Source organism: Sceloporus undulatus, chromosome 2, assembly GCF_019175285.1.
Source record: "Sceloporus undulatus isolate JIND9_A2432 ecotype Alabama chromosome 2, SceUnd_v1.1, whole genome shotgun sequence".
NCBI lineage: Eukaryota > Metazoa > Chordata > Lepidosauria > Squamata > Phrynosomatidae > Sceloporus > Sceloporus undulatus.
The window spans coordinates 91,252,071-91,275,185 of NC_056523.1; the positions used below are offsets into that span (position 1 = coordinate 91,252,071).

Here is a 23,115-nt window from a genome sequence, read left to right on the forward strand (position 1 = left end):
CTACTGTTTCTGGCTTATAAAGACCTAAGATATTTTCTCAATGGTTTCTCCAGACTTGAAACTGACTTCCCCTGAAGGCTAGGTGGTACCTTCTTTGCTGTCCTTTAGTCAGCAGGTGAAGAGCTGGTTTTTTTTTTAAAATTCCAGTAAGTTTTTGAAAAATCATTGATTTAACAGAAAAGGGCTTTTTAGTCTGCTATACTACGTTCATTCTTTGTTTTTAAATCAATTTTCAAATTGTGTTAATTATTCATGTCTTTTTATCTTTTAAAAATTTTTGTAAGATGTCTGGAGTTCCAGTTTTGTGGAAAGGGTTAGGAATAAATGAAGTCATAGAACAGTGATAGTGATGTCTACCAGAGCAAACTCTGGGCAGTTGGTTAAATGAAGTCAAATAATGGTGGCAAGAATCACAGGGCAAAGGATTTTAAGCCAGGTTTTGCAGTGTTGTTGATAGCCATTACAACAATGCATCTTCGAAAAGCAATGCTTTTTATACCAATCAATTGCCCCATGAGAATCAAGGTAAAGGTTCTCCTAAATGCAAAGTCCTTAACAAGAGTCCTAACCCATTTCTCACATTTTGCAAAATACTAAAGGCACATACAAATCATAACAATGACTCTGGGGATGGCTGTTTGTGGCCATCAACCCCTCCAGTTTTCCCTGAGTTTAATAATTAAGGGTACCACAGTCAAAACCTGGAGGTTTGAATGCTACTTATATGAGACTTTCCATAACTCCATACATATATCACGTTTTCATGTACTTTCACAGTGCAGCTTCCATGTCTTCATATAATAAGATATTATTTCAACTACCTCAGGTTCTTGCAATTTGATAAGGCTTGCCCTGGCTGTTGGATATTTGGTACTGCAAATGACCGAGAAGCTTAGACTATAAAAGCCAGGTTTCTGCATTACTCAAGTTCAGGGCTTGGTTGGAATAAATGTACCACAAGTAACAGCACGATGTATACCAAGTTATTCTTCTTGCTAATAAATCCCTAGCATTTATTTTGCAAAGTAATGGCAGTGACCATCAAAGACTGTTCTTTACTCTCTGTGAGCTGGTAAAAATAATAACAATTTACTCATTAGTCCTTGGAAAGGCTGGGAAAACAGTCCCAACCTGCTGGAGTGGCTAAGAGTTACTCTAGAAAATGTGACCGGCAGCTGACATCACTTCCTTCTGCTGCACTCGGATGAATCATAGAATAATAGAGTTGGAAGAGACCGCAAGGGCCATCAAGTCCAACCCCCTGCCATGCAGGAAATTCACATCAAAGCATCCCTGACAGATGGCTATCCAGCCTCTGTTTAAAGACCTCCAAGGAGGGAGATTCCACTACACACCATGGAGTGTGTTGGATGGTGTGTTATTTTGAAATGGAAACAAGGGGCCAAACATCAGAGTCATAGACTGCTGAACAGCATGCAGGACTCTTAAGTTTAAAACATAAAAACAGACAAAAATTCCAACAGCATTTAAAGTAAAAGGCAACTCTCTCCTCCTAATCTTGCCGAATGGTTAACAGAAGAAGGAATTAGAGAGGAGCACTGATTTTGAAATAAGCAATGAAATGAATTACCTTTAAGCTTGTTAACAGAACCAACAAGATATTTTTGTAAAAAATAAAAACACCCACTGTCTTCATAAATAAATCTCTCTCACACACATGGGGGCAGGGAGGCAAAGCATCTGGATTGCTGTTAAACAGAAACTGAAAGCATTTCAGACAATGCAGTACTAACCTCCACATTCGCTGAAGTTAGGGACACAGGACCCCTGTAAAAATGGAAAAACTGAAAATAAAAAAAACCACTATTTTTTTTTACTAGAGAGAACGTTACTCTAGGAATATCTAGGTCCTCCAGTATAACTCTATGGACAATGTCCAGAAGTTCACCACACAATTGTGTTAGAAGTTTTACAAATGCCTACAGAAGTGTTCTCTCTAGGTCCTCCACTGCAACTTCTGGTGAAAGTTGGCCACAGAGTCACACTGGAGGACCTGGAGATTCTTATGAGAGAACATATTATTCAAATCCATGAATAATCAAATTTGCAAAAGTCAAAGCAGCAAATGTGGAGGGGTGACAATATGTTCACTACAATTCCCAATGCTATACACTCACACACATAACTGTGCTTTGTGATCTTTAGCCCCTTTTCTTTCTTTTATCAACACACTTTCCTTGATAGTATCCAAAACAAAGAGGTGAAATTAATATGACGGTTGCTTTATTTTGAAGGCAAAGCATGGCCAGTTCTCAATGCAAGTGAAGAGGAAAGAGAAGTGTCTGAAGATCAGAACAACATCTGCCACCCTCACACATCTCAAGACAACTGGCTTCTTCTTACCTGGCTTAGGGGGAGGTGGCGTTTTTACTACTTTGAGTGTCTTTTCTTCCTCACTCTCAGATGAGCTGCTGCTGCTACTGCTGCTGCTTTTGGAGGCCCCACCTGTCTTTGTAGCAGTCACATGTGCCACGTTCCATCCTTGTACAACAGGAGATTGAGAAACAGGCCCCAGTTTACCAGGAAGGTCTTCATTCTGTCCCATTTTTGCCACAGCTGGAGAGAGCAGCTTATTCACAGATGCTTTATTTTGTTGTCCTTTTGCCTGGACAGAAGCTACAGCAACTCCTTTACCTGGGAAGGAATTTGTTTTTTGAGCAGCAAGCTGCAGGAAATCACTTGGTTTACTTCTTGTTACAGATGTTTTCACCTAGAAAAAAGGACAGCAGAGAAGAAATGCCATCAAACTTGCCGAGCCTTCTTTATGATTGTAAAGAATCACACTTATGACCAATATAGAGAAATAACAAAAGAAGACAGCAGTCAGAAGCAAACCAAAATTATATACGAACAATGTAATATTTTAAAGCAGCTGTGCAACATGGTTTACCAAAGAAGATGCATTGAAAAAGGGCATACCGTATATACTCGACTATAAGTCAAAAAAATTATGCCCCAAAATGAACTCCAAAATCATGGGTAGACTTATGTAAGGGTCAATGAGTTAATGCTAATAAATTTCTTGAAAGAAGAAGTGCCCACCTTTCTTTGTAGCCTTGTAATGGCTCCCTGTTTGAAGCCCCGGTGCCTGCTCTCTCTCTCTCTCTCTCTCTCTCTCTCTCTCTCTGTGTGTGTGTGTATGTATGTGTGTCTGTTTCCCTCTCAGCCTTCCTGCACAGCCAGGGCTAAAAAGGAAAGAAACACACAGAAAGTATGCCCTGGCTTGTACCCCGTTTTGCCTGGAAGTCCTGGAGGTGAAATGCAGAGAGAGAGAAAGGTCTGTCCTCTATTTCTGCAAGCCATGAGCCTTGGAAGTCCTGGGGGTGAAAAGCAGAGAGAGAGAAAGGTCTGTCCTCTATTTTTGCAAGCTATGAGCCTTGGAGTCCTGGGGGTGACAAGCAGAGAGACAGCAGGGTCTCTCCTCCTTTTTGCAAACCATGAGTCTTGGAGATGCTTCTGGTAAGGGGAAGAGTGTGTGTGTGTGCGCGCGCACGTGCGCCGAGGGTTGTTTCCCCTTTTCCATGCTGAGACTGATGCTTGGGAGAGGTCCAGAGAGGGAGATATAGGGAGGGAAGTGGTGCTTTGTTTCCCCTCCACTTTAGATCTTTTGTAACATCCTCCAGTGTTTGCCCCTCGACTTATCCACAGGTCATATCAAAATCCATGATTTTGGATCCAAAAACTGCCCTCATCTTATACATGAGGTCGACTTATACATGAGTATATACGGTAATTTAAAAGTCCTGTATATATTTCACTGTTGACTTTTGATGTTTTACTGCCTTTGTACCCATTAATTTCTATCCATGTTTGGTTCAGCATCTCACATGATGTATTTGTGATTACTACTAAAATTGTTCATATACAGTGGTACCCCGGGATACGAATTGATCGCATTACGAAATTTCCGGGATACGAAAAAGTTACATTGGAAAAAACTGTTCCGGGATACGATGTTTTTTTCGGGTTACGAATTTTTTTCGGCGCGAAATTCAAACCGCAAAGCGCGGCTAGCGGCTTTCCAGCGCTAAAAAAAGCCTTTTCGGGTTGCGAAATTACTCGGGTTACGAACGGAGCCGCGGAACGAATTAATTTCGTAACCCGAGGGACTACTGTATAATGTTCATATCTTTGCTTCTATCCATGTCCTGTATATATTTAGTTGCCTAGTGGCTTTGGCATTTATTCACCATTCTCTTCCTATAATAATGTTTATGTTAAGCAATTGTTTTTTGTCCTATGCTGCGTTTTTAAAGCCTTTTATTTTGATATGGCCCATATACAGACCATCTTCCTGACCCCACATTGTGCTCCAGAGACTCCATGTTCACCCAGGAGCATCAATAAACCCGTGACAGCAAGGAGAAAAAACCTGGACTGGTTTGGTGCTACTTCAGAATAGGTTAATAATCTGTACTCTCCTTCAGGACTAGTTCTGCCCTTAGACAAAATGAGATAGCTGCCTCAGCATCAAGTGTGCTGCTGGTTTATGAAACTTCTGGGTAACATTTTGACTTAAAAAGACACGCTCTTAATTGATTCTTAAACCTTATGAAGTGCTTTTCTCTCATCACCAAACCTTGTACGATCCCTTCCAAGATTCAAAACAATAGAATAATAGAGTTGGATGAGACCCCAAGAGCCATTCAGTCCAACCCCTTGCCATGCAGGAACTCACAATCAAAGCACTCCTAACAGATGACCATCCAGTCTCTGCTTAAAAACCTCCAAAGGAAACTCTACTACCCCCCGAAGGAGTGTGTGCCACTGTCAAACAGCTCTTAATGTCAGGAAGCTCTTCCTAATGTTGAGCTGGAATAATGTTTCCTGTAGTTTGAATCCATTGCTCCATGTTTTACTCTCTGGAGCAGCAGAAAACAAACTCACTCCTTCGTCCATTTAACATCCTTTCAAATATTTAAACATGGCTGTCATGTCACCTTTTCACTGTCTCTTCTCCAATCGAAACATAACCAGCTCCCAAACTTTATTTTTGAACGGTTTAAAAAAAAAAAAGCTTTATAACCGCATTTAAGTAGGTTTTGATTATTTATTTTTTTAAAAAAAAGGTTTTGGGAACTTTATTTTTACAAGAAGTGCCCCTATGCTCCAGAGAAGACTTCGTGTTGTAAAAGAAGACCTTCTCTGGGCCTGAAATTCCTGGGGTGGGAGAAATGAGGAATAACCACCTCTAGCGGGAATGGGAGGCATTTTATTTTTTAAAAAAATCAGAAAATGAGTAAAAAACTGTTTTTTCAGGGAAGGAGTGCTGGTGGGGAGTCCAGCCCTCCATGGTATTATGGAAGGTGAATGTGGCCCCCAACTCCAGGTAATTGCCCACCCTAATTTATACCAACCAATATGTGTTATGGCTGATTTTGTGTGATCAATTTTTATAGAAACCTGTTTTCTCAAATAACATTTTAAAACATGTAAAATGATGTCAGTTCAATAACTATTAGATCCCCCAAAACAGGTGTATTGCCTTTATGGGTAATTTCCCCATATTTTATACCTGAATAAGCAACTTTTCCAAATATGCCTTACCAGAGATTTCACGTATCTTCAAAAACAAAGCCAGTGCTTGAAAAACTCTATGGCTAGTTCACATAATCATAATCAGCTAGCAATAACATCAGTTACACAAACAAACACTTGTCCCACCAGCAGCAACAATGAATTTCTGCTTACCATCTTCTCAGCAACTGCTTCCTCTTCAGAGGATGAATCTTCGTCATCACTGCTACTCTCTGCATTAACCACAGAGCTGTTATTCGCAGGCACGTTAGCTGCAATATAGGTAAGGTACAATATGCAGAGAAATTTGCAAGACTTTTGCTTCCCCCTCTACCAGCAGACACTGAAATGCAGAAAATCTTTCTTCCTTTAAGGTCAGACTGTGACAAAGCTCTAGGGAGTATCTCCCAAAGTTTCCTACATAAAATTCTCTTCCAAAATAGTAAGAAGATGTTCCCTGCTTTTTAAGTCTTTCCAAATAGCGCCAAGGCACATCAAAATATAGCAGTATTTTTGTAAGATATTTAGAAATGACAGGTGGTGCTTTATTTAACTCAGAGATACCCTGCTTTTCAGCCAGAAAGGCTCCTAAAGAAGTTTACAGCTCAATCTCAGACTGATCTGAGGTTTGGGGGGGGGGGGGGGTTCTAGGCATGCATTCATAATGTTATGAAATTTTTATAATGACCAGCTTTAATGAAACAACAGAAGCTGGACTGGTTGGTTTTCTTATTACAACATACTGGTGTAGAAATGGCTCAGACTGAGGAGCCCAAAAACTGTTGGTTTATTGGCTAAGCTGACAGAATTGCATTCCTTTCTACCACGTTTCCCTCCATATCTCAGCCAGATGGAACAACTACTGAATGAAACTTGTGTTTCAGGAGAACTGACAGTAGCCCTACTTTCTGTATTAGAAATCACATTTGTGTTAAGTCACATCTTACATGATTGAATTAATCTCTACTGCGCCAAAACATACTATTTCAGTGACATGTAGATGGAAATGGCCTAAACCATGAGAGCCTCTCAAGACACCCAGATTTGCATATGAACTGCACCAAATGGTTTTATAGGCAGCTTCCTATTCCCCAATAGATAATCATGTTCAAAACACATTCACTCAGAACAAGAAAGTGACATTTTATTTTCCAGCCTTGCTTTTGATACAGAAAATTGTGGAGACTCTATAGCATCAACAGTGCAGGGATTCACAATTTCTAGTATTTCTATTGACCAACAAGACTTCTCCTGAACACATTAAGTGTTCCTCTTCCCTTTAATCCAGGGAGTGACATCCTCCCATAAAGGTAAAGAAAGGCTAACAGTCCATATGGCTGTTCTGATTAAATCTGAGTTAGGTCTCCTCTGAAAATCAAACACTGTGCCAACTCCCCCACTTTGCTAACAAACCTAAGAAAGTCTGCTTTCAAACCAATGGTTAAAAAAGTGGTAGGAAACTTCCTGCAAAGTTATCTGCTCCAAAATTTCTTGTCAACACTGAAGCAGCCTCTTTTCAGAACCTGGTCTTTTGTTACTGTTTGCTTCTCATCCTAGGGGCTGTACAGACAGTCGGTTTGAGCCCGCTTGAGGCTGTGGTGGTTAGACATGACACACCCCCAAGCAGGTTTGAAGCCAGACTGGCATTTACATGCCAACCAGCTTCTGTCCTGCTTGGCGGCGTGACGTATAGATATCACTTTCCCCAGAGCTGGCTTTTCAAAGGGAAAAGCTGGTTCTATGGGGAAAAGGATGGCTTTTTCAGCCCCCAAAAGGAGTGGATCTTATCTGCTCCTTTTTGGAGTGGATTTTGGCTGGATTGGGGCCAGGCATCTGTTTGCTCTGGCCCTAATCCAGCCTAAATGGAGGGGCCCTAGGTCGTCCCTTTTGGGCTATCTGTACCCCGCCCCCCAGGTCAGGTTAGAAGATATCGCAAAGGGTGCTGGGTCTTTTATTTTTCTTTTACTGATGTGGTATGGGGAAGTATGAGAGAGAAGCCAGTTGCAAGTGGGGCTGTGGAATGGTGGGAAGAAAAGTTAGTACAGGTAGAGAGCAACACTAGAAGAAATCTTAAAAGTGTTGGATATCCATTTGACATACTAACCAATACTGCCAGTAAGGAAAGAATCCCTGCTATTGTCACTCCAAAGTCAAAAGCATCTCCCTCATTCCCAAAATCTACTTTGGTTATTTTTGGATGCTTATTTTGGCATCTATAATTCCCTGCCTGAACATTCTTGCCCCTTAAGAGCAAAGCCTTTCTCACTGGTGACTGGGTTTGTTGAAGTCTACGGAGATTATTAGATGGGAGCAAAGCAGTTTGCTCCAACCTTAACACCCTTGCACGCTTATTCCATTCTTCTCCCATCCTTAAAGAGTACTGGACCCCTCATTTGGTATTAACGGAAATTCCCATTAATACCAAATAACGGGCCCATTACTCTTTACAGATGGGAGAAGAATGGGACAAGTGTATGGGGGTGTGCTAATCTTCACCCCAATTGCACAAATACCACGGGTTAAGGATAGGAGCAATCCACTTTGCTTCTCCATCTGATCATCTCCTACAAATCAAAAAATGTGTACCTGTAGATCACTCTCTGCAGGAGTGTGAAAGAAGCTGGACAAACACTGTACGAGTAGGTTTGTTATTAAAATTCTGGCACTTAAGTTTGGTTTTCCTCCTCACTCCCAATCTTTTTTTCTTTTATATTGTGCCTTTTTAGGCTGGACTTTGTAAGCCGGCTTAGGAAATTTGTCCAGTGAAGAATAGGGTATGAGTCAACTCATCCACAGGTCAATTTAAGTATTGTACATGGACTCTTCTTTAAAAAGGAATTATCACCTGGCAAAAGACAAGAGCATAATCTCTCATGGAATCATTGATCTCCCTCTATTCTCTCATTCATCCAGCCTTTAGGGAATTTGTAAGTTTTTTGCATTGCTTTCAGGTGCTTCATCCTTTAGATCTTTTGTTCATGCCTCTAAGTTTTATCTTCGACTTATCCACAGGTCATGTCATAATCCGTAATTCTTGTCCCAAAACCTGCCCTCGCCATACATGTGAAGTCAACTTATAATCAAGTATACACGGTAGCCCTTTCAAATTTGGTTACAGTAATGGCACACTTACTGATACTGCCCATTTCATACCAGCACTGTTTCCCTTATCATTGCCATTCCTCGTGCAACTGCTCAGGCAACATTGACTCTTACCTTTTGGGGCATTCGTCACGTCTTCCTCCTCTGAGCTCTCTGAGCTGCTCTTGGGGTCAGGGACTCTGATCTTTGCTGGAGTCTTTCTCTTCCTATCAGCTGCTTTTCGTTTCTTGGGTTGTGATCTGCTGGGCAGATTTTATAAATACACTGAACAGGAGTGCATAAAGGCAGTCAGTTTAAAAAAGGAAAAGGTGTTCATCATTAGAAGAAGTGTTCAACAGAGAAGAATCACTAAGAGGCCCTTTCAAGACACTTTCTCTGCTCTGTCAAATGAAAACAAAGCTTTAGATCTTCTTTTGTCTTATATAAAAACTAGGATACAAATGGTTCTTTGGGCAAATTCCCGCACAAGATATAATGGCTGGTAGACAACAAAATTAACAGAGACTAGAATAAGATTCAACTGTAACAAAGGCTGTGAAATTAGGATGGAGAACCAAATTAAACCTAATCATAGTTTCATACTATTTGCATGCCCAATTTAAGCCTGGAGTTGTCAGATGCCATCATACTGAACCCCTAGCAACCAAGTGTAAATGTTTGAGCTTCACATAAGAAAACAACAAAAGACAACAGGGCTTGGCTGTAAATGGATTATGCAACCTCACGTTAAGGTACACAGACTAAAGAGAGAGGAAGGTATGAGACATCCACCCCCCCCCCCAAGGGTGGCTGCCACAGTGACAATTCTCAAGGCAATACGGAGAACAGTGAACACAGGGGAATATGGAGAACACAAAAACTCATCAGGAAAGCTAGTTTTCCTTAGCAATTTCATATAGAAAGATTCATATCACATCTGACAACCTACACTATCCTTAGCCAGCATGGTGAAACTGGCCAAGAATGATGGGTGATGCAATCCCACACAGCTCTCAAGACAGCCAAGTTTAGAAAGGCTGAAACAATGGGTGATTAAGCAGTGCACTTGATAGGCATATGACATTATTGCTTATCTATCAAGCTAAATGGACAACACAAAAGAGTAAGACTTGGGTGTCCAGTTTGGAAAAACAGAGTCATATGAGCACTGCAGAATATGCATAAAAGCTATGCAATCAATCCCCCAAATCACTTCATACTCTCAACAAGCAAAGGACAAACAGTGCTTCAAGATGTCAAAAATTATCCGAGTAAGAGAGCATGAACTTTAATAGCTTATGGCTCTACCACTATTTTAACTGTATTTTTTCATTTTTTAAAAAAGTATATGATTTTGGTACACTTAGAAGTAAATTAGCTACAAGGCTCCCTACAAAATGTTATTTTATCATATTTTTTAGTACACTTGTATCTTTCCTCTCCTTCAGAGAGCTCAAGGTGTGATATACATGGCTCTGCATCCATCAATCTACTTTCCCTGCTGTGACAGGTTTAACAACTATTTTGCAGATAAAATCTCTCAAATGCAAGCCGACTTGGATGCTGGTATTATAGCAGAACTGACTGATGAGGTGTCCAGCAACTCCGTTAATGAGGTTATACTGGATCAGTTTGAATCTGTGAGTACCGAAAACGTGGACAAGATCATTGGTAATGTGAGGAAGACAACATGCCCTCTAGATCAGGGGTAGGCAACCTGCGGCCCACGGGCCGGATGCGGCCCGGCAAGGCCTTGGGACCGGCCCCAGCCTGGTACTGCCGCCAATTGCCTCCGGGGCCTTTGGCCTCTCGCGCACAGGGGCAATTGTCTATAGAAGCCTCAGAAACATGCATTTATATTAACATTTTAAAAAAATCAGCACATTTTTTCACATGTCCTCCACTTTTTTTTCTTTTTTTAAAAAGTGTCCACCATTTGAAAATTTTGTCCTACATTTGTCCCGGTTTATTTATTTATTTAATTTTTTAAAATTATTTAATTATTTATGTTTGGGCTTCGGCCCCCCAGTTGTCTGAGGGACAGCAGCCCGGCCCCCGGCTCAAAAAGGTTGCCTACCCCTGCGAGATCCTTGCCTTTCATGGCTGGCTGTCCAGAGAGGTGATGCCTTGATGGCGTTTCTGAGACACATCATCAATGCATCCCTTAGGGAAGGTCATGTTCCAGCCTGTTTGAAAGAGGTGGTTGTTAGACCACTTCTGAAGAAAATTTCCCTAGACCCCCTGGTTATAATCAACTATAGACCAGTGTCCCACCTGCCATTCCTAAGCAAGGTGATTAAGAGGCCTGTTGCTCTTCAACTCCAAGTGGTCTTGGATAAAACCTATTATCTAGATCCATTTCAAATTGGCTTTAGGACAGGATATGGAGTTGAGAATGCCATGGTTGCCTTAGCTGATGACCTTCATCTAGGCATTGACAGGGGTAGTGTGACCCTGTTGGTGCTTTTAGACGTCTCAGCAACTTTTGATACAACTGATCATTACATCCTGTTGGAACACCTGAGAGAGTTAGGAATTGGGAACATTGCATTGTAATGGTTCCGTTCCTTCCTCTTGGGCAGATTCCAGAGGGTGATGCTTGGGGACAGTCGTTCATTTGGAGATACAGGGAGGGGTGTTATCAGTACACTGATGACACCCAAATATACTTCTCCATGTCTCGGTCTACAGCTTCGAGTAAACCGGGCATCTCTCCGCTCAATGAATGTCTTAAGGCGGTAATGAACTGGACGAGGAAAAACAGATTAAAACTTAATCCAGACAAAATGGAGGTACTCATGGTATGGGCCCCTAATCCAGGCATTGAGATACATCAACCGGTTCTAGATGGGGTCACATTCCCCTCAAAGGACTATGTTCAAGTACCCGTAGACTCGTCGCTCCAGCTGACAAATCAGATAAATGTGACGGTCAGGAGTGCTTTCTATCAGCTTTGGCTGATGCGCCAGCTGCATTCTTACCTGGAACCAGGGGACCTGGAAACTGTGGTACACGTACTGGTAACCTCACAACTTCTGCAATGTACTCTACGTGGGGATACCTTTGTACCTAGTCCGTAAACTTCAACTGGTTCAAAACATGGTAAAACCAGAAACAACCATATTACACCTATTTTAAATTCACTTCGCTGGCTACCTATCAGTTTCCGGGTGCAGTACAAGGTGCTGATAATGACCTATAAAGCCCTTCATGGCTTGGGTCCAACCTATTTAAGGGATCACCTTCTTCCATACAACCCATCCTGCACCCTCAGGTCCCCTAGGAAGAATCTGTTGCAGCTGGTAAAGACCAGTTCAGCTGTGGCATCCTACAGGATCTTTTCTGCAACCGCCCCCAGATTGTGGAATGGCCTGTTGGACGAGATTCATCATATTACCAGATTGGACAGCTTTAAAAAAGCTGTGAAGATGGATCTCTTCTGACAGGCCTTTCCGGAATAGCATATCAGCCACCCACTGAACTGAATTGATCATCAACCATAATCCAGACCATCTTGCTGAATAGTCAGCACCCGATCCTCCGTTTTGTTGATTTTAATGTATTTTTTAAATGTATACATGATTTAATTTTTATTTTTGTGTGTGTGTGGGGGGGGGGGGGGGTAGAATTTGGGGTTATTGAGTACTGTTGTTTTATTATGCATCAGATTGTTTTTACTGTAAGCCGCCTCGATCCTAATTGGAGTAGGCGGGATATAAATAAAAGTTATTATTAAATTTATTATTCTCTTCATAACAATATTTGTGAGGTAACTCAGGCTGAGAGTGATGAAACCAAGACCACTCAGAGGTTTTTTTTAAGCTCACTGGGGACATGAAACCAGATTCCCAGTCCCAAACTAATCATAACATGAGACTAATTTAATGGGGGAAGAGACCTCCAGCCTTAGTGTCTGGGGTTCATTACAGGAATTTCTCTCTTCTTTGTTCTTTAAATGTATGTACATACATCCCCTTCTCTCTCATGGAAAAAGGATCTTCCAGAAGTACCTTGAAAGAGTTTAACACAATCCATTCAAAGAAAAACAACTGCACTCCTTTTCAAACTGAACCAAGTATCTACCTCAAACGGGATGATCTAGCAATAGCAAGTACATTCTTCTATAAGAAGAAGAGCCCTCTCCCCATGCCATCCAACATCATCTGGCCTGGGAGGGAGTGAAAAGGCAGGCACAACTCCATCAGACCTAGTCTGAAGAAGAAGAGCCCTCCATCCAGTCCATCTGCCATGGTCCAGGCCTCAGAGGGAGAGAGGATCTGATGGACTTATTCCCCGTCCCCTTTGCCATTTCCCTTCCCCTTTTGTGTCATGTCTTTTTAGATTGTAAACCTGAGGGCAGGGAAATGTCTAGTTAAGTAATTAGTCTCTGCAAAGTGCCATGTAAATTTATGGTGCTATATAAATAAACATCATTAATAACAATAACAATAATAATAATAATAACAACAATAACAATAATAATAATCTGCTTATTAATATACTTAAGCACTCCCTAAGCAGTTTGCAATGTGTAAGCTGGGTACTCATTTTGTTGGCTCAGAAGAATGCCAAGCTGAATTGACCCTCACAACCTTGCGACCTGTAAGTGAGTGGCTGCAGTATCAGCATTTAACCACTGTGCGTCCAAGGCTCCAGGGACAAACTGGAAACATCTTCAAACTAAACTATTGATAGTAACAAGCAGAGGGAGATGCTACTAGGAAATTTCCTAAGGGCTGACTAGATATATTTTCTCCTTTTATTGTAATCTGAAACTGAAACAATAGTTAAGAACAGTTGATTCAAGTTATTCTGTTATGCTGACCATGTGTTAACATTTCTAGATCAGAAAGGAATACAGTTGGCCCTTCATATTTGTGGCGTTGATTTTTGCAACTTGTTGACCACAGAGTCACACCTGAAGACCTAGAGATTCCTAGAGATGTTCTCACAGGTTAAAATAAGTGGGGGGAGGGGGTTCACTTTCATGGGGGTCCTGTGCCTCTATCCTCAGCGAATGTAGAGGACCCACTATACTTAAGTGAAGTGCAGAAATAATAGGGACACAATATAAATGTGGCTGTTTAGGCAACAGCAGAAAAAACATTCTGAACTCCATCCAATAATGGTTAAAAACAACAACACACACTTACTTATTCCAGTAAGCAAATATCTCCTGGAGAGGAACAGAAAATGATGGGAAGGTCTTCTGCAGCAGGAAAAAAAGAAAATAAGCAAGGATATTTTTTCTAAAATCAGGAACACGAATTGTACAATTGTAAATTGTAGTTCACAGATTCAGATCAAAGTTACAGACATGAACACATTACACCATAGTAAGCAGCCTGGGTACTGAAAAAGCAACCACAAAGAGGCAGACAGTTCTTCATATACCTAGTACAGGTGGAGGATTCCCTAAAACTGCAAACAATCAGTGGAATTTACCTCTGAGTAAGTGTGCTTATTATTCTTGACAAGTCCAACCTAACTCAGTGGGACCCATTACTTGTCAAGCATTCACAGGAATACAGCCTAAGCACCTAATCATAAATCTTTTTTTAAAGCCTTGTATAATTCTATGGACATGCTTTTGGGGCTGTCTTAAATCTATGTACAAAACAAAGCCTTTCCTATTCATCTAGTAAAAGAAGCCTGAGCAATAAGAATGCAAATGAACTCCCTCTAACCATGGGGTCAGGCATAAAACAAATGAAGCAAATAACAGTAACAACAAAAGAGCATCTTTGCATCCACAGAGTGTATTTTGATCACAGTTGACAAGTACCCTGAAAATATCTAGGATTAAGCAGGATGTGTGTTTTCTCCTTTCAGACACTGGAGACAGGCTTTCCCATAAGGCTAGCATTTAATCCTTAAAAAAAAACTTGGGAGAAAATGATCTTCAAAACAAACAAACAAAACCAGTAGAGTTAATTTGCAGAATTATCACTTGGATAAATATTTATACTAATTATATTGATTACTTAAGGTGAAAAAATTAATAAATAATGGCTACCTCTTTATAACGCTGACAAGAAACGTTTCTAGAAAATACAGGGGGAGGTTGTTTCTATCACCAGAACACCAACACCATATTAAAAGAAATAAAATCTTAAATGAGATCAAACAAATTAAGACTTTATTTTCTTTCCACAGATTTTGGTTGATCCCTCCTCAGCCTCATGAAGCTAGGTGTGCAGGGTCAGGGTCCGGTCTTTCTGGTGATGCCAGTACCTTGTGGAATGTTTACCCAGAAGAGATCCACCAAGCTCTAACATTACATGTGGTTAGGCGGTATATAAAAATTTGTAAGATGGCATCTCGGTCAAAGCTGGGGCCCAGAGTATTGTGTGAAAGTGAAGATGGTAACTGGTTGCCAGAACTTTGCTCTAAAGGAAAAAATTAAGCTTATTTAATATAATATTTTAATATCACGTAATATAAACCAGAAGGGGTCAGATACGATAGTGCAGTGAGAAAGGTTACTGATGACCTGGCGCATATGGGCACCATGTTGGCAACCCTTATTTTACTAGATGGACAAGAATACTCATTTTCTAATAATTATTCTCCTGTAGGACAAAGCCAAGGCAGTTAAAGAGGTGTCAAACTGCGTTATTTCTATAGTACAGACGCACCCTTAGTATTCATGCACTTTACAGAATTTCAGATTTGTAAAGACACTGCAAAATTCAAATCTGCTTTATTTGAAACCCATGCACTTAACAAGCTGTACCTCACAGATGTGTGAGCGCGTACATTTCTGAAACAGCCTCAGAGGCCAGACACTACAGATAGCTTTCTGATTACTTCACAGTATTTAACTTACTGAAAATATTTTTATTGCCTTTCCAGACAAAACGTCTACGATGTTCCTCTCTATCTTGTTGCTGTGTGCCTTCAAGTTGTTTTCGATTTATGGTAACCCACTCACATGGTTTTCTTGGCAGGATTTGTTCAAAGGGAGTTTGCCTTGAGCAAGAGTGACATGGCTGAGCAGGGATCCGAACCCTAGTCTCCCAAGTCTAACATTCAAATCACTACACCACACTGGCTCTCCTCAAACCACCAATTTGTTCACAAATAAAAGTGATGTGCATACAACTAGCAATCAGATAGTTTCACTGGAATCAGGATGAAGTACATTTAGGAGCATATCAGATGAAGAAATAAGTCGGCTTACTTCTTTTGCATCCAGTTCAGGATACGGGATGCCCCCGGATGTTATCAGACCTAAACTGCCACCGATTTATTTGTGATGCTGCCACCTGGATGCATCCTGGGTTGAAGCCTCGCTCATTTGGATCTCCGACTTTAAAAAAGTGCGGGCTGAGTGAGGCTTTGACCTGGGATGCATCACGGATAGATTGGCAGTGAATTAGGTCTGATAACATCCGGGGGCATCCTGTATCATGAATTGAATGCAGAAGAGGTAAGATGCTTATTTCTTCATCTGATAAGCTCCTTACACAGACTTGACTCATCAGGGTTCTCCTAAACCCTACGAGACTGACTCACAGTGCTAAAGACCCCAGTGACCAGGTTCACAGATGCCAGTAAAAGACAAGGCCTAGAATTTTACGAAGTATACAATACAAATACATACTGTACCAAGCTACATGATAGTACACAAGGGCATTGGATCTTGATTGGTCAATGTATAATAATTCCATTTGCACCTACACAATTCAAGTATTGTACTGTGGATTAAATTCCAAATTCATATGTACCAATATGTAGACAGAACAGGAAATTTAACTTTGGTATTAACCCCCAAGGCCTAAATACCATAAAAGCACCAGATCCCATTTGATCTTGGAAGATAGGCAAGGTCAGACCTGGACAGTATTTGATGGGAGACCACCAACAAATTACCAGATGTGTAGACTACACTTCAGAAGAAGGAATTAGCCAAACCGCTTGAATATTCCTTGCCTAAGAAAACCCTATGAATGCATGGGGTCGCCTTAAGTTGACAGGTGACTTGAAGGGACACACACATTAACCTACAAAGACCTATACCGTTTGTGGCCAGGATATTTGAAAGATCACTTTCTCCTGCATGTGGCTACTTGAAATTTAAACACCTCAGTGCAGTCCCTGTTGTGTATCCCACTACTCCAAAAGCCAAGGTTGGTGGGAACATAAAACAGGGCTTTCTCTGTAGCAGTACCTTGGCTTGGGAGCCTCCATCTCCTCTTAGCTTCCAGCAGCCAAAACTGTTTTACTATACCTGAACTGTGCTTTTAAATACTGCTTTTTCAAACCAGTTTCATGTCCATTTTAATGCATGTTTTAAGACATTCTAATGAGTATTTAAATACTTAACAACTTGCTACCATTCACAACCATTCTGAGTGCAAGAGAGAATTAATAATGCCTGCTTTGTAAGTGATACAGCCCAAAGTACCAGAACTGCAAAGTTTTCTAGGCTGTGTATCTACACAGCAGCTGATCTAATTATGATGGCTTATTTCTTAAAAATTTAGAGCACGCTTGGTCTTCAAATAACATGAGTGTTTCCAAGTCTTCTGTATGATTTGTATTACTTTAAGAACTGCCTTGAGGCCCCTGACATTACTTACTATTAAATAAATTTATACTGCCTAATGCTCAACCTTTATCCTCACAACAACCTCATGGTGTTGGTCTAGCTGTGAAACAGTGACTGGCTAAAGGCCACCTAGCCAAGGGGACAAAACGTGGGAGAAAAGAAATATGGCAACTATACATAGATCCCAAGAGCTGTTAAGGCAGCCCGGCCATTTTATTACAGACCTAAAGTACTGGCATCACAAAATGAGCACAGAACACATATTTTAAAAAGGAAATGCAGCCCAGTAAAAGTTTTCTTGAGCTGCAAAATTATCTGCTTCTGTACTGGAGTGGTGTGATCAATAGCATATATATCTTCAATATTGCTAATTTCCAGTATGAAAGAGATCTGGCAACTCTTTTGAGACTAAGTGTACAGTATAATGTGTTGGGTTACCTTTAAAACATTACATGGGTTTGGGTACAGTTTACCTATGGGATCACCATCTCCCATACAATCCACCCTGTACACTCAGGTCCTCTGAGAAATGTTTGCTCCAACCAGCCAGGAATAGACTGGCAATGGTTTCCCAGAGGATTTTTTTTGTCTGCCGCCCCCCAGACTGTGGAATGACCTGCCAGAAGAGATACATCAGTGCATTTAAAACAACATTAAAGACACATCTCTGCCTACAGGCCTAGTCAGTCAATTTTAAGAACTGGTCCAGGCTCTGAGATCCTCAAGACAGGCCCTTCTCTCCATCCCACTCCTATCCCAAGCATGGTTGGTGGGGACATGAGAGAGGGCCTTTTCAGTGGCTGCCCTTCAGTGACTGTGGAACTCCCTGCCCAGGGAGGCCAGAATGGCTCCTTCCTTTTTATCCTTCCGCTGGCAGGCTAAGACCTACCTGTTTAGACAGGCATTTAAAAAATATAATGTTTAAAGCAGGGGTAGGCAACCTTTTTGAGCCGGGGGCCGGGTTGCTGTCCCTCAGACAACTGGGGGGCCGAAGCCAAAAAATAAATAATTAATTTTTTTAAAAAAATAATTAAATATATAAATAAACCAGGACAAATGTAGGACAAAATTTTCAAATGGAAGAACCTTTTTTTAAAAAAATGGAGGACACGTGAAAAAATTTGCTGATTTTAAAAAAAATGTTAATATAAATGCATGTTTCTGAGGCTTCTATAGACAATTGACCCCCAAAGGCCCCGGCGGCAATCGGTGGCAGGACCAGTCTGGGGCCGGTCCCAAGGCCTTGCTGGGCCGCATCCAGCCCGCGGGCCACAGGTTGCCTACCCCTGGTTTAAAGCATGGGATGGGGTGTTGTTGTATTGTTTGAAAGTATTTTTAACGCTTTATTATTGTAACATGTAACTTGTTTTAATATTGTGATAATTTAATTCTATTTTAATGTACTATTTTTGTAAGTTTTTAATTGTATTGGGTTTTTTTTAACGTTGTGAGCTGCCTTGAGTCCCAGATTTGTGGAAAGGGCGGGATATAAATAAATATAATAATAAATTCAAATCAAATCAAAGTCCTGGTTATGTCCTATAAAGCCCTATATGGTTTAAGTCCAGGGTATTTGGCAGACCGTATCTTCCTGTATGAGCCGGCCTGGCGTCTGAGATCTTCAGGAGAGGTCCTTTCTCTCTGGTGGGGACATGAGAAAGGGCCTTCTTGGTGGCTGCCCCTAGACTCCTCTGGAACTCAAAGTACAAATAAATATAACAACAACAATAATAATAATAGCATGAGGTTTCCTAGACTTGAGCTTACTTCCTCAGATGCATGTGTGGAGAATTCACTATACTGTAATTTTGAAGTGTATGGTTAAGTTTTTTTTATCTTTTTAAAACTATCTGTTTTAATATTGTAATAGTTTAATTCCATTTCAATTGTCACTTCTGTGTGTTGTTAATTGTACTGTGTTTTTAGACTGTAAGCTGCTTTGAGTTCCAGTTTTGACAAAAAGGCAGGGTACTGTTACCACTGTCACCACCACTACTACTTAGAAGTAGTGGCAGAAGTAGCAAAGTAGTAGTAGCAATAGCAGTAGAAGCAAAAGAAATAATAGTAGTAGAAGAAAAATTAGTAGTAGCAGAAGTAGTAGCAGCAATACTAAAATAATAGTAGCAAATAAAGCAATAGTAGTACAGTGGGCCCTCCCCATATGTGGGGGATTCGTTCTGGACTCCTTGCATATGGGGAAAATGTGTATGCTCAACCCCCATTTGTTTTAATGGGGGAGTGTTCCTGTGTTCAGTGTGGTGCACGCGTCATGGGCACATGCACCATTGCATTTCTGGCAGCTTAACCTTAAAGTCGTGTATAGTGTGCCTGCGTATGCCACAGCTGCGCTGTAGTAGAAGAAAAAGCAGTAGCAGAAGAAAAAGTAGTAGAAATAGTATTACTATTACTACTAGAATAAGTAGCAGTAACCGAAGTACTAGTAGAAAGAGTTGGAGGAGGATATATAAAGCGCGCCTTTCCATTACGCAGGGGATACGTTCCAGACCCCCTGCGCAAGGGGAATTCTGAGTATGCTTGAGCCCCATTTAAATGAATGGGTTTCGTGCCCACGGCGGTGTGTCAACGCGCAAACCATTACCCCTTCTGGGTGCGTTGAGGCTTTTTCTGGTGCCGGCTTCCAGCATACGTGCCCACATATAATGTGGGCGCACTATAGAAGTAGTGGTAGAATTCAAAGATATAGCTGCATTAGTCTGTAGAATCAGTGTGTGGAGAGATCCTGCGGCACCTCTGAGACTCACTGAAAGAAAGGAATTGGCAGCAGCAGCTTTCCTAGACTAAAGTCTACTTCCTCCGATGCATCAGGGGGTTGGACTGGATGGCCCTTGCGGTCTCTTCCAACTCTATGATTCTATTCTAATGTAATGATGATAATAATAATGTTGGGAGATCTGTAGCCCCTTTGAGACTCACTGAAAGAAAGGAATTGGCAGCAAGAGCTTTCCTAGGCTTCAGTCTACTTCCTCAGATGCCTTTGGATGTAATAATAATATAATGTAATGATAATCATAATATAGGGAGATCTGTAGCCCCTTTGAAACTGGCTGAAAGAAAGGCATTGGCAGCATGACCTTCCCTGGGCTCCAGCCTACTTCCTCAGGTGCATTTTTAGTAGCAGTGGTGGTGGTGGTGGTCCCAGAAGGAAAGCTCCTGCGCTAGAGAGCTTCAGACGAGGGAGGCTCCTTGGGCGTGACTCCCGGGGAGCCCTCTGGGGCCACGTGGGGGCCGTTGGTGCTCTTACCTGCCCGCTCTCCTCCAGCAGCATCTTGGCCGCCCGGGAGTATCCGACCTGGAGCAGGTACCGGTGGATCACAGCCAGGATGGCTTTCTCCTCCTCTTCCTCCGCCGCCGCCATCCTGCCCAGCCTTCGCCTTTAGCCCTCTACAGCCACATGCACACTGCCCCCGCCGCCTGCTGCTGCTACTACTACTACTCCTCCTCCGCCGCCGCCACCCGTTGAACCCTGGTCCTGGCAGGCACGCATCACTTCCGGCTTCCGCCCCGCAGCGCCGCGGGGGCTCCTGGGAACTGTAGTTTTGTTTCTACAGCGAGGCTCTGGAACAAAAATTCACAATAAATAATATAAATAATGTTTTTCTTTTTTAAAAAATTATTTTTATTAAATGCAGTTCTAATTTTTAAAAAACCATTCAACGTTAATAGACTCCACACACAAGGAACAGCATTAATAAACACACACACTCACATGTAACCTCACTATAACATCTACATACACACCTCCTTTTCCTTTTAGACTGAGCTGCTGCTTTGGACCCCAGGGTTTTTTGTGGGGGTGGAATATTATTGTTATTATTATTATTATTATTATTGACAGCAACAATGCTGCTGCTGCTACTACTACTACTAATAATGACAGTGAGAATATCCATGGGTCTTACTCAGGGTGGCCAGAGGCCCTCCTTTTCCCTGACTGGCAAGGCCTACATTTCCGCCTTCTGTCCAGGAGGAATTCCAAAACAGCCTCCATTTTGAGCATGGCTAAGAAGCAGGAATTGACATTTATATATACAAACATGAGTGTTTTTTAGCTTTCCTTGGGGAATGTTCTACCTTTTTCCTGAACGTCCTGAGTTTTGTGGCGCCTTGTCCTCCTAAATGAGGACATCTTATTTTTTTTTAAACTTTGAGTATTTTTAACACTTTGTATTGGACTGTTCTTCAGTTTTGTTAGCCACCTTGAGTCTCTGCTGCACCGGATATAAATAAATATGATCATCATCATCATTATCTGATCTTCGTGGGTGGCCTTACAGCAAAAGTGCAATAACATCCAAAATCCACAATACAGCAACAGCTTTACAGGGCCAACGGAAATGCATAATGCAAGCTTTTGAAGTTTCACTGCCTTCTTCATCAGGCAAAGCATTATAAAAAGTCATACAGGAGAAGAAACCTGTGGCATGATGCTAGAGTCCCACACCTACATTTTGTCTCAGATATTCCAGTGGTCCCTCCACATTTGCTGGGGATAGCAGGACAAGACCCCTGTGAAAGTGGGAAAACCACAAATTAAAAGAAAAACACTATTTTTTTACCTGAGAAAACACCTCTAGGAATCTCAGGGTCCTCCAGTGCAACTCTGTGGCCAACATCTGCCAGAATTTAAAGATATAGCCATATTAGTAGTCTGTAGAATCAGTATGTAGAGAGATCCTGTAGCACCTTTGATACTAACTGAAAGGAAGAAATTGGCAGCATGAGCTTTCGTAGCGTTCAGTCTGCTTCCTCAGATAGAAGTTGACCATAAAATTGTGCTGAAGACTTAGGGATTCATAGAGAATAATAATAATAATAATAATAATAATAATATTTCTACCCCGCCTCTCCAATAAGATCAAGGCAGCTTACATCAGTAAAATCCATACAATACAACAAAATAAAACCCCACAATCCTCCATGCTTAAATCAACAACAATAAGTACATCATAACAATAACTATAATAAAATACAAATGATTGCTGGGCCTGGTGCACACGGGCCAAAAGCAGCATGGTGCTGCTGATACTAGGGTCGCTGTAACCCTTGTACAGATGGACACTGGCATCATGCCGGTCTCCCATCCATATGGGTGCTGCCATGATGCCACCACCATACAGCAACCAGATGTCGCTAGCAGGAAGTAGTGTTATGGTGGCACCCCTTCCTGCTTCCAGCATCGCACAGAAAGAAGCCACTCTAGGCGGCTCTTTTTTGGGGGCACATCTATGCTGCAGCATGCGGCAAAGATGGGTGGCACCGTCGTCCATCTGTACTGCCCCAAAGACAGCCAAGGAACAGTCAGTCAATAGAGGAGTGTTCTCTAGGAGCTCCAGCGTGACTTCTGGTAGACATTCCCAACAGGGTCATGCTGGACTCTGGAGGAACTAGAGAGAACATGGTTTCATCCACACTGGAGAAATCATCCTTTTTATCACTGCTTTAACTGCCATGGCAGTTTGCTCTGCTGCCACAACAAACTCCAGTTCCCAGAATCCCATAGCATTGAGCCATGGCAGTTAAAGCAGTGTCAAAAGTGATGATTTCTCCAGTGTGGATGAATTCCATATTAATCAAATCAACGAATAACCAAATCTGCAAAAGTCAAATGTGGAGGGCTAACTGTACTACTGTTGCCAGTAAAGAATGGTGTGGAGGGATATCAATGCAGGCATAGGTTACTCCTCTTCCTGGCCATTTGGGGACTAGGGACAATACCTGCCACTTTCCTAGGCAGAGAACATTGAACCTCTCAAGAAGTCTCTGTACTGTTACAGCTGGAATTTTTTTTACATGCTGTTTAGGGATTTTTTCACATGGGGACCTATGTGCTTTCATCCCAAAATTGGTTAAAGTGCTGGCATCCTGGAAAAAGCAAATTCGTCAATGCTTATCACACAGAGAGCACTCTCTTACATAGGCAA

General features: G+C 41.6%; 1 protein-coding gene across 5 annotated transcripts in view; it reads right to left on the minus strand.

Moving 5' to 3' along the window:
• TCOF1 (treacle ribosome biogenesis factor 1) overlaps positions 1-21,674 on the minus strand; it is a 64,113-nt gene extending 42,439 nt beyond the window's left edge. Inside the window, exons 1-6 of one of the 5 annotated variants that reach the window (XM_042448899.1) lie at positions 21,640-21,674; positions 20,436-20,749; positions 13,773-13,828; positions 8,755-8,882; positions 5,713-5,810; positions 2,365-2,731 (exon numbers count right to left, since the gene is read on the minus strand). In XM_042448899.1, the coding sequence (XP_042304833.1) occupies positions 2,365-2,731; positions 5,713-5,810; positions 8,755-8,882; positions 13,773-13,828; positions 20,436-20,549 (763 nt within the window). In that variant the 5' untranslated portion in view covers positions 20,550-20,749; positions 21,640-21,674. Of the gene's footprint in view, positions 1-2,364; positions 2,732-5,712; positions 5,811-8,754; positions 8,883-13,772; positions 13,829-20,435; positions 20,750-21,639 lie in introns of those variants that run through there. The other 4 variants (XM_042448904.1, XM_042448902.1, XM_042448903.1 and 1 more) reach the window with 4 other exon arrangements.
• Between the last annotated feature and the right edge of the window lie 1,441 nt (positions 21,675-23,115).